This window comes from Oncorhynchus mykiss, chromosome 1, assembly GCF_013265735.2.
Source record: "Oncorhynchus mykiss isolate Arlee chromosome 1, USDA_OmykA_1.1, whole genome shotgun sequence".
NCBI lineage: Eukaryota > Metazoa > Chordata > Actinopteri > Salmoniformes > Salmonidae > Oncorhynchus > Oncorhynchus mykiss.
Window position 1 is genome coordinate 70,771,421 of NC_048565.1, and position 18,544 is coordinate 70,789,964.

Below are 18,544 nucleotides of genomic sequence, written 5' to 3' on the forward strand. Positions count from 1 at the left end.
TTTTTCCACTACTGTGCAGCATATAACACAAAGAAAGAATTCCACCCGCCAGAATGTCAACAAAGTCTGCTGGGAGCCAACGATGTTCCACCACCCTGTCACTTCAAATTGAATTTTGGCTACCACATAGCGCCTGAAAACACTGTACAACAGAATGGAACTTGAAAAGGAAAGAGACAAATTAATCCACCGGATGGTGATGTAGGCACATGAGATTCTTCATTTCCTGTCAAAAATAAATCCGATCACAACTTTGAGGAAGTTTGATTGAGATCATTCAAATAATTGAAAAATCATCATAAAAATAGAAATGTCAAATTACATTTAATTCTAAATAGCCCATTTGCTCGAAACTGATGTTGACCCTAAACGACCAAGCCAGCATTAAATACTGTAACTACACCTTTCTGTTGAATCAGTCCTACTGAACACTAAGGAATAGCAATTAAATTCACACACACACACACACACACGACTGTATGCCTCCACTGCAGGTGAGCGTACCATTTCCTGCAGGGGGTAGGTGAATCCCAGTAGGTGAATTTCAAGTTGGCCAAAGATGTGGAAGGAAGTGGCCCCTTTAGTGGCAAACACACACACCGCACGCACATATGCACAGTCAAATTCATGACCAAAATTTATTGAGTGCAAAATAATATCATTCAATGATACGTACAGAGAGTCTTTAGCATAGGAACATAAGTACATTTCTTGTTGATCTTGGAAGAATGCTTTTTCCATATGTTATATTGCAATCTGTGAAAAAATCCCAGCACAGATACATATAAATACAAAAATGTGTATCATTAAAAATCTTGTTAGAGTAGCAATTGTATTACAGTATAAGTACATTTAAAACAGGATAACACCTAAGTCCCAAAAAAGTTTAAATATATTTCAATATATTTAACTAACATTATAAGCTACATAGTGTTTAACAATAATGCTATTGCCTCCTCAACCTTTCCTCAATCACATTTACCATTTCACTTTTCTGTTATCGTTCTACAGCACCAGCAATGCCCAACTCTACATTTCAAATGGTAAACATTGAAGTACTGATACATTAATAGACTGCAATTTGTTTAAACATGATTTGTGTTCAGTTAATGAAACATTAGAGCCTTATTTTATTAATGATTCAGTTCTACCTCACATCTCATTATTTTCGCTCTCCGTCTTTTAAATCTGTGTCAAAAGGCACACATCTTAGCTATCTTTGTTGCAGGTGCATGGTAACAATCGAAAAAGAAACCTGCACATTGCACTTGCTAGTATCACTGCTCTTTATTAACCTTTACGTATCGACCTCAAGGCCTTTGTCAAAGCTTAAAAAAAGAGCAGTGATACCTAGCAAGAGCAGTGTGCAGGTTTCTTATTTTTTCTCAAATCTGCATCCTTTCAAATCTCTTATGCCCTCATACCCAATGCTCAAAATCTTACCAGCCAAGAGCCAAAACACACAAGTTTGTGCATGTGTGTGTGTGTGTGTATAATCTCAGACCAGCTTGAGAATTGACACACCAAATTTCATAAGGCAATCTAGGCCTACTTTTAATATTTGTCAGTAGTACAATATTTCATGACCTTGTCTGGGATTTGACGCCGGTACTGTAGACCAAGCCAGTCAATCATATATCACACAATCACTATGACAGCAATGACCTCTATTAACTAAGGATTAGCTATGAGGGATGTACAGTATCATATCTCCTGGATAATCATAACATTAAGGACGTTCATTATTTTGTCACTGGCAGACATGCCCTCTTCTAACATTTAACAAAGAAAAGAACATGCAATGATAAAACAATATTCCATAAAAATACATATCCTGCAATTTTACCAGCAACTGCAACAAGTAATTCATAATAGATGTAGGCTATCACCCAGATAAAGTAAATGCTGTATATTTGCTATAAAGGCTATATTCTGTCTGAAGAAAAAGTGAATGGACAGAATGAGTACATCACTAGATGGAACCATTGCAGACAAAAGTTACCCCTATCCACAGATCTGAGATCAGCTTTCCCTCGACTTATCCTTTGCTTCACCACTAGGAGTTACAAACCAAAAACTGACCCTGAATCTGAACTTTCAGACACTTTTGCAGTATGACCGTATAGATGGTCTGTCTGTGTCTGTAACAAGACTATTTCAAAGCTTTTATCCATCCTTTATGTGAGTGGCGTTTGCCCTCACGTGTGCTCCTTGAGTGCCATGTCCCAAAGGTTCACAAATAGAGCTGCAAAATAACCCCATCTGTCACATTTCCTTCCCTTTTCCTCTACTTTCCTCCTGTACTTAGACAAAGCTTTCCGCTTTGAGGACGCCCTGCTAGACAGTAGATTCACCAAAAGGGGAAGTTTGTTTTGGCTAAACTCAGCATGGCTCAGCTTAACCCAGTTAGACCCAGTTCAATCCAGTTAAACACAGCTCAGATCAGTTTTGTTGGGTTACAGAAAGAATGTCCAGATGGAGGGTTTCCAGCCCTGCAGCCTCAGATAGATATGGAGTTGCCATTTTGCTGGTTGGGGGGTAGACTGAGGCTGAGACTGGGACTGAGACCAAGGTTGAAGTTGGGCTCGGGGTCCGAAGGGGTTAAGGCTACATCATTGTGATTGGGCTCAGAGTCCGTGGTAAGGGTGACGTCATTGAGGATGGACTGGGGGTCAAAAGAGGTCACGTCCAGTTCATTGAGGTTAGCCACGCGACGGAAGACGAAGTGAAAAGGTGCGGCCTGGGGTCGACTGTGGAGCTCAGCTTTGATCTTCTGGGGGTATGTGTCAAGGGCTAGCTGCTGGCTCGAGCCCTCAGTGAGCAGGAACAGAGCATAATCCTCAGGGTCGGGAACTTTGAATTTGTAGGCACAGATCTGGCAGACTTCCTCTGTGGTGGCGTAGGGCTGCACCTGCAGGGTTTTGGCCGTGCAGCCGCTGTCCAGCTCCTGGAGCGCCACTCGCAGGTAGTTCTGAGGTAAATGAAAAAGATAAGGTTGTTTAGATGTATTTAGTCAAAGGGACTAAGAGTTAAGAATTCAGTGTGTGTGTGTGTGTGTGTGTTACCTGAAAGTCGTCTACAGAGGGCGCAGTGCGCTGGGTGGTGCGGCGACGGTGCCACTGGTGGAGTGTGTTGCGTGTTTCAGAACTGAGTACACGAGCTGCTTGCTCCTCTTGGAAGTTCCTAATGAGGGACATGGCTCCGTACGCACTGGTCAGGTAGTATCCACCTGGAACAACACAGGAGAGAGAGGAGGTCAAACATCGCTGCAGCCTGACACTGCTGCAACAGCGGTCAATGATTGACACTCAAGATTTATTTGAGTTTACTTGAACATTACGATCTACAATAACATGGAAGAAGAATGGTAAGATTAGCCTCTTGGAACTCTAGAGGCAGTATTGTCATTTTTGAAGAAAAAAAAACGTTCCCGTTTTAAAAACGGGATATTTTGTCAGGAAAAGATGCTAGAATATGCATATAATTGACAGCTTTCGATAGAAAACACTAACGTTTCCAAAACTGTAAAGATATTGTCTGTGAGAATAACAGAACTGATGTTGCAAGCGAAAGCCTGAGAGAAATCCAATCCGGAAGTGCCCCAGGTTTTGAAAGCGCTGCGTTCCAATGACTCCCTATTTGGCTGTGAATGTACCATCAACGAGCTTACGCTTTCTACGTATTCCCCAGTATGTCTACAGCATTGTGACGTAGGTTTACGCATTTCTGTTGAAGAATAGCCGTATGGAGGCACATTGCGTAAGTGGTCACATGGTGGCTCCGAGAGAGATTCTCGCGTAAAGTACAGAGGTAGCCATTATTCCAATCGGTCCTAGAGAAAAAGGAATTGTCCCGACGGATATATTATCGAATAGATATTAGAAAAACACCTTGAGGATGGATTCTAAACAACGTTTGCCCATGTTTCTGTCGATATTATGGAGCTAATTTGGAAAACATTTCAGCGTTGTGGTGACCGCAATTTCCAGGCGATTTCTCAGCCAAACGTGAAGAACAAACGGTGCTGTTTCGCCTACAAAAATAATATTTTGGGAAAAAATGAACTTTGGCTATCTACCTGGGAGTCTCGTGAGTGAAAACATCCGAAGTTCATCAAAGGTAAACGATTTAATTTAATTGCTTTTCTGATTTCCGTGACAGGGTTGCCTGCTGCTAGCAAGGCATAATGCTATGCTAGGCTATTATAAACTTACACAAATGCTTGTCTAGCATTGGCTGTAAAGCATATTTTGAAAATCTGAGATGACAGTGTGATTAACAAAAGGCTAAGCTGTGTCTCAATATATTTCATTTGTGAAATCATTTTCATGAATAGGAATATTTTCTAGGGATATTTATGTCCGCTGCGTTATGCTAATTAGTTTCAGGCGATGATTACGCTACCGCATGCTGGTTTGGGAGTCGCTAGAGGTTAGGAAGGACATACAGTACACAAAGCAGATGTGTGTGTGTGTGTGTGTGTGTTGTACCTTCTCCATTGAGCAGAGAGGGGTCCAGCAGTTCCATCATGTAGAGGATCTCGTTATCTAGTTGAGGCATGTCACACTGGGCCAACACATAGGTCAGCATGGGCAGGAAGTCATCTGCCCCGTACAGACGACCTGAGACACACACACAACACTACAATTAGAAAGAGAGTGTCGATGTGTTTGTGTGTGTGCATACATATGTAATTGGTCTTGTTTATGCATGTGTCTGTACACTATGTACCTGAGTTGTCCTCCATGATGGTATAGATGAGTTTACACACACGCAGCAGCATGGTCACCTTCTTCTCAGGGGAGTAGAGTTTACACATGGTGTGAAACTTGTGCCGGATCTTCTCTATGGCGACTGGATCTGGAGGGAGTGCGTCGGTCACGCCCATTTCCTGGGGCTGCCGGACCTTGGCCAATGAGAGGTTCTCCTTAAGCTCCTGCCACGCCCCACTGCGGACCTGGAACTCCTGGAGGGCCACTCCCACCACACCTTTTAGGGGCTTCAGGACAATCTTATGCATGGCCTTCTCTAGGACATAGTCTGTTTGGGGGAAAGAGGGAGAAATACTATTATTTTGACAGCAAATACTGATAGGCACCCTCCACTCTATATGAATTCATTACAGGAAGTCTTAATAGATTCCTGGTAGTGGTAGGAGTGGGATTCAATCCATATCATCAAGACATTATGCAGACCTCAGGTTTTTACAAGCACTCTCAAAGAGACCGACTACTAGGAACCATGATATCATAATACACACAGGATGAATGCAGAGTGGGAGTCTAACCACAGAGCTGAATAAGGCAGAGAGAGAGCTGACTGTGCAGTCGAATGGGGCAAACTCAGCAGGATTATACTGGAGACATCTGCAGACTTAGGAACAGCTTCTTCCAACACAACATTTTCAACCCGTTCCCACATTGTCTCGACCCACTTTTCTTTCTTTCCTTTCTCCTGTGTCAGATTAGCTACTTTTGGGGCTACTCTTCCTGGGGTCCAAACAGGAAACTACACAACAAATAAAATACATAATATTTACTGAAGAAAAATATAAATGCAACATGTAAATAGTTGGTCCCATGTTTAATGAGCGGAAATAAAGAAATCCTGAAATGTTCCATAAGCACAAAAAGCTTATTTCTCCAAAATGTTGTGCTCAAATGTGTTTAAAATCCCTGTTAGTGAGTATTTCTCCTTTTCCAAGATAATCCATCCACCTGACAGGTGTGGCATATCAAGAAGCTAATTAACAAAATGATCATTGTGCTGGGGACAATAAAAGTTTATTTCACAGAACACAATGCCACAGAGGTCTCAAGTTGAGGGAACGTGCAATTGGCATGCTGACTGAGGGAATGTCCAACAGAGCTGTTGCCAGAGAATTGAATGTTTCTCTACCAATGTCATTTTTTAGAGAATTTGGCAGTACGTCCAACCGGCCTCAAAACCACAGACTACGTTTAACAACGCCAGCCCAGGACCTCCACATCCAGATTTTTCACCTGCGGGATTGTTTGAGATCAGCCACCCGGACAGCTGATGAAATTGAGGAGTAGGTCTGTCTGTAATAAAGCCCTTCTGTATGGGTGGCCGATGCTCTTCCAGGCCCACCCATGGCTACACCCTTCCCAGTCATGTGAAAGCCATAGATTAGGGCCTAATACATTTATTTCAATTGACTGATTTCCATAAATGAACTGTAAATCAGTAAAATCGCTGAAATTGTTGCATGTTACGTTTAGATTTTTTGTTCAGTCGTACCCCAACGACGTATCACATACATAGCACTACATTTACATTACAATTTAGCCATTCAGCTGACGCTCCCATCCAGAGTGACCCACAGCTAGAGCATTCATCTTAAGATAGGCAGGCGAGACATCATCACAGTCGTACCCCAACCACGTGTCACATACATAATACAATGCATAAAAATGTTGGTGTCTCTTCACAGTCCCCGTCGTGCCGTAGTGTTCTTTTATCAGTTTTTTGTTATTTGGTTTCATTGCTAGCTTGAGTAGCCTGGGGTGGCAGAGTTCCATGTAGTCATGGTTCCATTTAGACACTATTTAATACTGTGTGTTTCCCAGCCTCTGTTCTGGACTTGGGAGACCTCTGGTTGCATGTCTTGTGTGATACCGAAGAGTGTCCGAACTGTGTGCCAACTGCTTGAACAGATAGCTCAGTATCTTCAACACCTCACACAAAGACCAATAGTGACAAAGTCAATCATTCCTCAACTTTGAGCCAGGAGAGATTGATATTCATGTCAAAATCAAATCAAATTTTATTTGTCACATACACATGGTTAGCAGATGTTAATGCGAGTGTAGCGAAATGCTTGTGCTTCTAGTTCCGACAATGCAGTAATAACAAGTAATCTAACTAACAATTCCAAAACTACTGTCTTGTACACAGTGTAAGGGGATAAAGAATATGTACATAAGGATATATGAATGAGTGATGGTACAGAGCAGCATAGGCAAGATACAGTAGATGGTATCGAGTACAGTATGTACAAATGAGATGAGTATGTAAACAAAGTGGCATAGTTTAAAGTGGCTAGTGATACATGTATTACATAAGGATACAGTCGATGATATAGAGTACAGTATATACGTATGCATATGAGATGAATAATGTAGGGTAAGTAACATTATATAAGGTAGCATTGTTTAAAGTGGCTAGTGATATAGTTACATCATTTCCCATCAATTCCCATTATTAAAGTGGCTGGAGTTGAGTCCGTGTCAGTGTGTTGGCAGCAGCCACTCAGTGTTAGTGGTGGCTGTTTAACAGTCTGATGGCCTTGAGATAGAAGCTGTTTTTCAGTCTCTCGGTCCCAGCTTTGATGCACCTGTACTGACCTCGCCTTCTGGATGATAGCGGGGTGAACAGGCAGTGGCTCGGGTGGTTGATGTCCTTGATGATCTTTATGGCCTTCCTATGACATCGGGTGGTGTAGGTGTCCTGGAGGGCAGGTAGTTTGCCCCCGGTGATGCGTTGTGCAGACCTCACTACCCTCTGGAGAGCCTTATGGTTGAGGGCGGTGCAGTTGCCATACCAGGCGGTGATACAGCCCGCCAGGATGCTCTCGATTGTGCATCTGTAGAAGTTTGTGAGTGCTTTTGGTGACAAGCCGAATTTCTTCAGCCTCCTGAGGTTGAAGAGGCGCTGCTGCGCCTTCTTCACGATGCTGTCTGTGTGAGTGGACCAATTCAGTTTGTCTGGGATGTGTATGCAGAGGAACTTAAAACTTGCTACCCTCTCCACTACTGTTCCATCGATGTGGATAGGGGGGTGTTCCCTCTGCTGTTTCCTGAAGTCCACAATCATCTCCTTAGTTTTGTTGACGTTGAGTGTGAGGTTATTTTCCTGACACCACACTCCGAGGGCCCTCACCTCCTCCCTGTAGGCCGTCTCGTCGTTGTTGGTAATCAAGCCTACCACTGTTGTGTCGTCCGCAAACTTGATGATTGAGTTGGAGGCGTGCGTGGCCACGCAGTCGTGGGTGAACAGGGAGTACAGGAGAGGGCTCAGAACGCACCCTTGTGGGGCCCCAGTGTTGAGGATCAGCGGGGAGGAGATGTTGTTGCCTACCCTCACCACCTGGGGGCGGCCCGTCAGGAAGTCCAGTACCCAGTTGCACAGGGCGGGGTCGAGACCCAGGGTCTCGAGCTTGATGACGAGCTTGGAGGGTACTATGGTGTTGAATGCCGAGCTGTAGTCGATGAACAGCATTCTCACATAGGTATTCCTCTTGTCCAGATGGGTTAGCGCAGTGTGCAGTGTGGTGTGCATGTCATTGACATTTGCCCTCCTTGTACATTAAGTGTAATACGTGCTGCTCTGTTTTGGACCAACTGCAATGTGCCTATGTCCTTCTTTACCGCACCTGACCACAAAACTGGACAGTAATTCAGGTGCAATAAAACTTCTCAAAGTAGCCTAACCACTCCGTCTGAGAATGTGTGTAATGCAAATAAATGTGTCTTTCTTCCTTGTAAGTCAAGACCAGCAACACATGTCCTTCCTTGTAGGTGTTACATCACTGTATCATTATCAAAGGTATGGTTTAAAAATAGATACTGGTAGTACAAAATATAATTATTCCAGTAAGCAGAATAACCAACAGGTTAAACTAGACTTGTGACACTTCACTGGCAATTAGTCAAATTTGATCAAAGTCAACTTGTCATCTTCTATGAACAAGCCTGGTATTTGGTATTTATTAGGATCCCCATTAGGCACTGCAAGAGCATCAGCTACTCTTCCTCAGGTCTACATGAAACATTACATAATACATAGTACAGAACATTATTAATCAAGGACTGAAATACATTTAAAACGTCAAAGTCTACATATCAGTACGTATCTAGGTCTAATACGTAGTACAATACAAGATATATAAAATGGCTGTCTGTTCAGTCCCCTTTGTGCAGTAGTGTTTTTTTATCTGGTTTTATTGTCAGTTTGAGTTACCTGGGATGGCAGTGTTCCATGTAGTCATGGCTCTACTTAATACTGTGTGTTTACCAGCCTCTGTTCTGGACCTGGGGACTGTGGTAGAGCAAGCCTGGTACCTTGTAGTTCTGTTAAAGTGGTTAAAATCGCTGGAATGCAGTGCCAGCACTAAAAGACCTCAGGCCTGCGGTTGGGCTCAGTGCATGTTTCCCAGTGGGAGCACACATGTACACACACACGCACCCATACAAAATCCCCCGTGGCCTTTGTTTTTGCATGCACGTTATTTTCAAGTTTCTCTGGACTGGTCTTTAAAACAATGTGCCTCAAGCTACTGTCCTTCCTTACATATACTGGTACCGCTCATAACTCTGGTCATTAGCACTGTGGAATGTAACAACATGGAAGCGTGGAGGGTTAGCATGCAATTCTGTAGTGTACTAATGCACAGGGATGCAAACTAGTGAGGGCCCAAAAAGGTGATACTTAAAAAAAATTAAAGAATATGATCTACATGATCCGTCTCGGTGTGTAAAATAAAATGTGGTTAATGTGAACCTAACTTGCATCTAAAAAATGTAAAGAAAGCAATCCAATGTTATTTGTTGCCTAGACTTTACTGCAAATGATACTCAAGGTCTTGAGAAAAAAACAATACACGAATATTGCAGTTAGCCATGACAGCCTTTATAATATAACACTTGAACACACATAAATATTGCACTTGGGAAAAAAAAACATCTAAAGTAGAAATAGAATGAAACAAACAGGCATTCTATTTGTTCTCTATTATAGTGGCCACTATAGACATTGATTAAGTGCACAAGGCTGTGCACAAGGCTGCATGTGAGTTGAGTTCAAGTGAGTGAGTTCAAAAAATGAGTTCACTGAGTTCAAAAAATATAATCCCCCTCACTCTCTCTCTCACACACACACGTGTTACTGTCAAATTCAACACAACAAAAGCAATATCTTTGGGCTACACTGCAAAGCGCCTCATTTTCACCTAATTCTCTCAATCGGAAAATTAACCACATAAATTACTGTAGAGGGAAACATTAGTTAATGGTGGTTAGTTAGGGTTAACCCTAACATTTCACAGATTGCCATGGTCATGGTAAGCAACTAACGCGTTATAACTTGAATGCAAGGGGTCGTATACCAGTTAATACTGTAATGAAACAGGCAGGGAGCAGGTCTCGAACCCTTGACCTTGTAGCCCGAAGTCCAGCGCGCTATCGACTGTGCGGCAAAAAGCATGCTCAAGCGGCAGAGTTGATTTCCGCGCTTATAAACCCAGGGTCGTTACACTACTATAACGAATTGATTAGGTTACTAATGTTAGCTCATTTGATGTCGTAACGTTAGCTAGCTAACTTTAGCTGTCTGACTTTATTAGCAAGCTAATTTTCACACCATAAACTCAATTATTTGATCAGATGAGTTGGCTAATGTGGCTCAACATTTCTCTGGCTGGCTAACGGAGAATTCAATCCAGTTTATCTAGCAAGATTATTAACAATGCTAATACTTCCACCACACTTCCTTCCACCACCACACTTTCTCCCTCACCTCAAACTTTCCAAATAGCAGTTATTTTTCGGTTACAGCTCATGAGGTACGCTTCATCACCTTCTCACCCCCGTCTCCGTGGTCAGGCTTCTCACCTAACGTTACCTCTTCGTTATCGTTCAGGGGACTCGCTGCTGTAACTGCCTTTCTACTCTCTGCTGTCTTTCCAGAGCGCGCGCTGATCATGTAACTAGCAAATTGGTCGTCTCTTCTCTGTTCAGTTGCTTGCTGCGCTGCATTCTGTTGTTATGTGAACAATTGGCTGAGCCTTGGATACAGCCAGTATAGCTCCAAACGTGCATCACTCTTTCGCTTACAGCCAGTAGTGATCCCCCCTAACTTTTCTCATCGAATCTACATGAATCACGTAGGTCACCTATTTTGGATTCAAAACGGCGAATTTCGCCAAAAGGTGACTAGTTTGCATCCCTGAATGCAGTTGTTAAACTCACTGTATGGCATACAACACATGCTAGATGAGTAAATGCTGGATGAGCAGGTTGTCTTTAGAGAAGTCCGAGGTCAATGTGAGTAAGTGGGGTTTGATGAGTGGTGTGAGAGGGGACACAGGAGCTATCTCACTTAGGAGGGACTTTTTATGGTTACACACTTATTTCCCATTAGGCCACAGAAACACAAACTCACACAAATGTACGGTATGTACTGAGGGCCACTTCCGCTTCAAATACACATCTCCCCACCAAAACAACCTTCCTCACCCATAATCTCCCTCAACACATCCTCCCTGCAGAGCTTGCACGTGAACCGGAGGGAGGGAGGGACGGGAGGGTGGGACAGACAGACGAGAAGTGAATCCATTCTCACATCCCACACCCTTCCAGCGCCATTGTGCCGCCACATAGTGACAGATTGCCTCTCTGTGACGCACATTGAGGCTAACAGAAATCCCCTGACAGTATATTCACTATAGCTCTCAACACAACTTTGAGTAGATCTCTAATAGCTCACACTATTCTTGTCACATTTCCCCAAAAGTCACAGTGTGTAAAAATGGCCCTGTAATCTAGAGGTATGGCAAGGTCATCCAATCTGAACTGTCGCCAAATTCAGGGCTGCAGCTGATATGGACTCTATTTACTTCCTCGTGAGTACTCTGCCTGAAGATTGGCTACCCCTCGTACATTTCCAACAGCCCCCACTCTTCCCCCTTCATGTCCCTATTGTTTTTTATGTATAGAAACATGTATCCCTGGCCCCTACATAGTACAGTACTTGTGAGTCCTAAATTAATGGTGTTCATATGGTGAGATTTCCACCTAGCCTAACAGAGGGCCATGTGGAGCAAGCCATCGCTATTGCTAATGTCTGTCCAACCCTTTCAGATCTACATGAAGTGCTTAGGGTCTAGGGGTGGAGTTGGAATTGGGCAATAGAGTCTCCCTTCCACAAACTCCTTACAGGCCTATAAACAGAGCTTCAAAACAACTTGTTGCTCAACTTGGCACCGAGCATAGCAATGAAGCCAAAACAAGGAAAAACTGCCAAGTGGGTTAATTTAAGGAGACACAAGGGTCCCATTCTCCCCCCTCCCTCTTCGCCCCCCTCTCTCTCCATGCTCTTGCCTCATACACCCACAGACAAATGCAAGCGCTGTCAACACAGAAAGGGATAGAAAAAGAGGGAGAGATTTAGCGGTTTGCAACAAAGGCTCCGTCTGTGATTGGAAGTGGGAGAGTTGGAGAAGGATAGAAAGAGAAGAGAAGTGATGGTCGAGCGGGAGAAGTTTGCTTACTTGGCAAACAGCCACTGAAGCACATCTGGAGAGGCAATTAATTCAGCTAAACTGAAAACACTTTCTGCTGCAACAAAAACATTGCATAACAATTCCGATTACCAAACATTGCAGGAAAACCAATCGTGATGTATGAAATCCTTGGATTAGTTGTCAATCAAGAATGATTTTACTGTCTTTGTCTTAAAGAGCCATCTCTTTGATGATTGCTCCTGACACACAGTAAACAGGAGAATGGTTTTGTAAGGATCAAATACACCTCCCACGTGTTACTGCTTCACAGCTCTATGGTATATTGTCTTCTTCCTCTGCCAACTTTGAAAAGGACCAGTGGGAACAGGTTAGTTCACAGAAGGATCCTCTCTGGCTGAAACGTGTTTTCACTGTTTACATTTGGGCCAGTTTCTAATCCCAATAATTCCCACACATGAATACCTTGGCCTTTCTCTAAGCCCCTCCCCTGGGCAGGTGTTTGACATGCCAGTGTGTCATAAAGGCCAAGAATAACACTATCTAAATGCTAGCACTGTTGTCTCACTAGCAATAAAGTATCCCAATCCCATTGGTTAACCGGTTTGTCTGTAACTCAACTCCTGCTGCTTCACCGACCACAACCCCTATTCTGAGATGCATTCCAAAGAACTGTAATCATCTTGACCAAAAGCGCCAGCTCACACACAGACTTGCATACTGAGCTGCTCTCGCCGTGGCTATAGGCATACAGAGTGTTGTCCAGTTAGCATATTTTCAGATATGACGGTTTATGATTTTCTTTAGTCGTTTCAATGTCAAATATGAACCATTTCAGAGATGACGATGGAACAACTTCCTAACAAGTTCAACGTACATTTTTACTGTAATTTCTAGCAAACTATCAACTTTTATGCAACGGTTAACCAACATTGACTGGTGTGATTTCCAATAGATGCACAAACATTGTATAACAGTAAAAATCCACACATTCTTACACACCCCTTGCTACTCACCGATCTGGTCCTCTGGGATGAGTGACTCGATGGGGGGCTCCAGCTCAGAGCTCTGCCGCAGGTAGCTCTTCATCTGGGTGATGAACTGGCGTAGCGTCTGCAGCAACTCCAGTCCTGATGCGTGGCACTGCCAGGCCTGGCTGCCGCCTCCCTCCTGCAGGAAGCTCAGGTAGTCCTGCACCAGGCAGCCGAAGTAAGACCCCTTGTCCCTCGACAGCTCCAGGACTCTCCGTATGGCCCGTTTCTCTGGGGTCATCAGCGAGTTGAACACCCCACTCATTTTACGGAGGTGGCCCCTGAGGGCCCGCTGGATGACCATGGCCCCGGCGCTGGCTCGCCGTTTGGTGCGCAGCCCAGGAGGGGTGATGGTCAGGTCCTGGTCTTGGTCGCTCTCCAGGCTCCCGCCGAAGTCTGCTTCGTCTTCATCATCATCGTCTTCCTCCATGCTGCTGTAGGGGTGGGTGAGGGGGGGCAGGACCAGGTTGTTGGTGGTGGGGGGGCTGGGTTCAGAGAGCGGGGGGAAAAAGCCCTGGGAAAAGTCTAGTGAGTCGGCAGAGGATTCGGTGGAAAGGCTCATGTCGCTCAGGCGCTGCACACTGTCCCCTCTTCCTCCTCTTTCTCTTCCTCCTTCCTCTCGACGGGAGGGGGCTGGGTCTTGAGTGGACGGACTGTTTCCCTCTGTGTTGTCGTCAGGGGTGGTGGCGTTTCTCAGTGACAGCTTAGCCAGACTGAGAGAAATGGCGTTCTCAATAGTCTGGTCATCGAGAGCAAGATGGCAGTCGACGTCGCTTGGCGGCGTGGGTTTCGGTCTACTTGGGGAGGAAAGGGACAAGGGAATAGAGATGGGGGCACTGATGCTGAGCTTCTTAGGAGGGGAGGATAAGAGGAAAGAAGAGGATGGACTGATGCTGAGAGAGGAGCCCAGGCGGGAGAGAAGGCTACTGCCCTTCTCTCTTTCTCCTCCTTTCTCCCTCTCTCCCACCCTGTCCTTCTCTTTGGGGGGGTTGATCCAGGATATCTTCTCAGGCATGCTGCACTGGCGTCGAGGAGGGGCAGGGCGACGGGGAGCACAATGGGGAGGTGGGGGGCGAGGCGGTGGTGGGCGGGACACGCTCTTAGCCTGGCTCACACTGTTGTTATAATGCTGGGGGCTGTTGCCAGGGCTAGGACTCTGAGGGCTGTTGCTAGGGGGTTGAGGGCTGTTTGTGCAGTCGATAAGTTGCTCTGGGTTGCTGATACAGTGCTGTTGAACTTGTACTGTTGTTGCTGTAGTTGTTGTAGTACTATTGTTGTTTAGGTGGTGGGGGTTGTTGTAGTAGCTGGTGGAGGAGGGAGGGGTGTGGTTGCCCCCCTCTGGATCGTGAACCTTCAGGAAGAGGGGGTTGATGAAGCAGAGAGCCCCGTTGGACTGGGAACACTCAAGCTGGGACGGGGTGCGGGTGACCAGGGGGCTGAGTGATTGGTCCTGGATGGTTGTCCCGGACAACCGGGAGACAGAACTCTTGCTCCTGCAGCAATGCTCAGAGTCCCAGAAGCCTGCAGGGCAGAGACAGGAGAGAGACAATATCAGAACAGTCAGACACTACAACAGCAACATTACTGAAAGATATAGCGCTGAGTGATTAGTGCTTTATGAGGTCGGTTCGATAATGTATATACACACACACAGTGCCTTGCGAAAGTATTCGGCCCCCTTGAACTTTGCGACCTTTTGCCACATTTCAGGCTTCAAACATAAAGATATAAAACAATTTTTTTGTGAATAATCAACAACAAGTGGGACACAATCATGAAGTGGAACGACATTTATTGGATATTTCAAACTTTTTTAACAAATCAAAAACTGAAAAATTGCTAAATTATTCAGCCCCCTTAAGTTAATACTTTGTAGCGCCACCTTTTGCTGCGATTACAGCTGTAAGTCGCTTGGGGTATGTCTCTATCAGTTTTGCACATCGAGAGACTGAATTTTTTTCCCATTCCTCCTTGCAAAACAGCTCGAGCTCAGTGAGGTTGGATGGAGAGCATTTGTGAACAGCAGTTTTCAGTTCTTTCCACAGATTCTCGATTGGATTCAGGTCTGGACTTTGACTTGGCCATTCTAACACCTGGATATCTTTATTTTTGAACCATTCCATTGTAGATTTTGCTTTATGTTTTGGATCATTGTCTTGTTGGAAGACAAATCTCCGTCCCAGTCTCAGGTCTTTTGCAGACTCCATCAGGTTTTCTTCCAGAATAGTCCTGTATTTGGCTACATCCATCTTCCCATCAATTTTAACCATCTTCCCTGTCCCTGCTGAAGAAAAGCAGGCCCAAACCATGATGCTGCCACCACCATGTTTGACAGTGGGGATGGTGTGTTCAGGGTGATGAGCTGTGTTGCTTTTACGCCAAACATAACGTTTTGCATTGTTGCCAAAAAGTTCAATTTTGGTTTCATCTGACCAGAGCACCTTCTTCCACATGTTTGGTGTGTCTCCCAGGTGGCTTGTGGCAAACTTTAAAACGACACCTTTTATGGATATCTTTAAGAAATGACTTTCTTCTTGCCACTCTTCCATAAAGGCCAGATTTGGGCAATATACGACTGATTGTTGTCCTATGGACAGAGTCTCCCACCGCAGCTGAAGATCTCTGTAGTTCATCCAGAGTGATCATGGGCCTCTTGGCTGCATCTCTCATCAGTCTTCTCCTTGTATGAGCTGAAAGTTTAGAGGGACGGCCAGGTCTTGGTAGATTTACAGTGGTCTGATACTCCATCCATTTCAATATTAATCGCTTGCACAGTGCTCCTTGGGATGTTTAAAGCTTGGGAAATCTTTTTGCATCCAAATCCGGCTTTAAACTTCTTCACAACAGTATCTCGGACCTGCCCTGCCTATATATAGATCTATTATACACTGAACACTGAAGTTACATTCAATGTGAAACTACTTGGTATTGTGATACCTGGCCTGGTATCGTGTCATTTGTAAAATGTTGGTATCCTGACAAGCCTACTATGCATTATGTGGGTTGAATGCTGGAACACAGACTAAAACAATTAATAAAAGTCAGATGATAGTAGTGACTTCCCATTACTGCTTATCACTTACTAACCATCATTTATTCACATCACTTTAATAAAATATTTCAGTTAGTGTAAATTACATTTGTTTTATTTGATGACTATTATTTCATCCAACTCCTCTCTAAAGAGCTGCTGCCTACGCTATCTGACAGTCACTATTTAGTATTTCTTCAAAGTAAATCAGGCATACTTTTATTCCAACATTCAATCACTTAGATCATGTATTTTCCCGTAGAGAAATGAAGCAACTGCTCTGTCACGCATTCTTCTCTGCTCTCTCACACTAACCTAACGTAGCAGGCATAAAAGAAACAGACAAGTAGGAGCGCAATAGATTATGGTCATTGTAGTTAACTACCACGTTTTCTGTGGTAATTATGTAAAATATTGGCCTGTTGGAAACTATAACTCCCTACTACATTGCACATCTAATTTACAGTGCATTCAGAAAGTATTCAACCCCTTTACTTTTTCCACATTTTGTTAAGTTTTGTTAAGCATTATTCTAAAATGGGTTCAACAGATTTCTTTCCTCATCACCCTACACACAATACCCCACAATGACAAAGCTAAAACCGTAAAAAAAAACTGAAATAACATTTATTTAGGCATTCAGACTCTTTACTCAGTACTTTGTTGAAGCACCTTAGGTAGTGATTACAGCCTCTTGTCTTCTTGGTTATGACGCTACAAGCTTGGCACACCTGTGTTTGGGGAGTTTCTCCCATTCTTCTCTGCAGATCCTCTCAGGTTGGATCGGGAGCGTCTCTACACAGCTATTTTCAGGTCTCTCCAGAGATGTTCGATCGGGTTCAAGTCCGTGCTCTGGCTGGGCCACTCAAGGACATTCAGAGACTTATCCCGAAGCCACTCCTGCGTTGTCTTGGCTGTGTGCTTAGGGTCGTTGTCCTGTTGGAAGGTGAACCTTTGCCCTAGTTTGAGGTCCTGGGCGCTCTGGAGAAGGTTTTCATCAAGGATCTCTCTGTACTTTACTTCGTTCATCTTTTCCTCAATTCTGACAAGTCTCCCAGTCCCTGCCGCTGAAAAACATCCCTACGGTGAAGCATGGTGGTGGCAGCATCATGTTGTGAGTGCCAGGTTTCCTCCAGACGTGACGCTTGGCATTCAGGCCAAAGAGTTCAATCTCGGTTTCATTAGACCAGAGAATCTTCTTTCACATGGTCAGAGTCCTTTAGGTGCCATTTGGCAAACTCCAAGCAAGCTGTCGTGTGCTTTTTACTGAGGAGCGGCTTCGGTCAGGCCACTTTACCATAAAGGCCTGATTAGTGGAGTGCTGCAGAGATGGTTGTTCCAAACTTCTTCCATTTACGAATGATGGAGGCCACTGTGTTCTTGGGAACCTTCAATGCTGCAGACATTTTTTGGTACCCTTCCCCAGATCTGTGCCTCGACACAATCCTGTCTCTGAGCTCGACAGACAATTCCTTCGACCTCGTGGCTTGGTTTTTGCTCTGACATGTACTGTCAACTATGGGACCTTATATAGACAGGTGTGTGCCTTTCCAATTCATGTCCAAACAATTGAATTTACCACAGGTGGACTCCATTCAAGTTGTAGAAACATCAAGGATGATCAATGGAAAAAGGATGCACCTGAGCTCAATTTCAAAACTCATAGCAAAGGGTCTGAATACTTATGTAAATATGGTATTTCTGTTTTTACATTTGCAAACATTTAAAAAAAGAAGAAGCTCTTTTCACTTTGTTTTTATGGGGTATTGTGTGTAAATTGCTGCGTAAAAACAAGAACGAAATGGAATTCAAATAATTGAACTGACGTTGCTCAATTAGTTGTTTAAAAACCTAAAATCACTCAGCACTAGTAAGATAACACTAACATCATGCCAATATTACGCCTACATTATTTCAATATTGCCCTCTCTCACAATAACATTACTGGTCAAACGCTGCAGGAGTCAGTCATTCTGATATTACACTACAGAGCAACATTAGGATAGCATAACACTGTAATATAATAGCAACACAAAGTAACATGAAGTGATGTTCTACATTAACACAGAGGCTACAATAACCTGATAATAACGTAGTAACTGAGAAGTATGCTAATAAAACAATGCCAATACACAGACATTAGACCATCGAGTCAATTAAGCTACTGTCATACCACGTTGCCAATGCCTACATTACAGTATTAATACAAGAAAGCATATTAAC

General features: G+C 43.9%; 1 protein-coding gene across 1 annotated transcript in view; it reads right to left on the reverse strand.

The window, feature by feature from the left end:
* Window positions 1–614: 614 nt before the first annotated feature.
* rin2 (Ras and Rab interactor 2) overlaps window positions 615–18,544 on the reverse strand; it is a 68,672-nt gene continuing 50,742 nt past the window's right edge. Inside the window, exons 8-12 of the mRNA XM_021610686.2 lie at window positions 13,276–14,811; window positions 4,732–5,040; window positions 4,491–4,622; window positions 3,066–3,229; window positions 615–2,971 (exon numbers count right to left, since the gene is read on the reverse strand). Of these exons, the coding sequence (XP_021466361.2) occupies window positions 2,501–2,971; window positions 3,066–3,229; window positions 4,491–4,622; window positions 4,732–5,040; window positions 13,276–14,811 (2,612 nt within the window). The 3' untranslated portion in view covers window positions 615–2,500. The remainder of the gene's footprint in view (window positions 2,972–3,065; window positions 3,230–4,490; window positions 4,623–4,731; window positions 5,041–13,275; window positions 14,812–18,544) is intronic.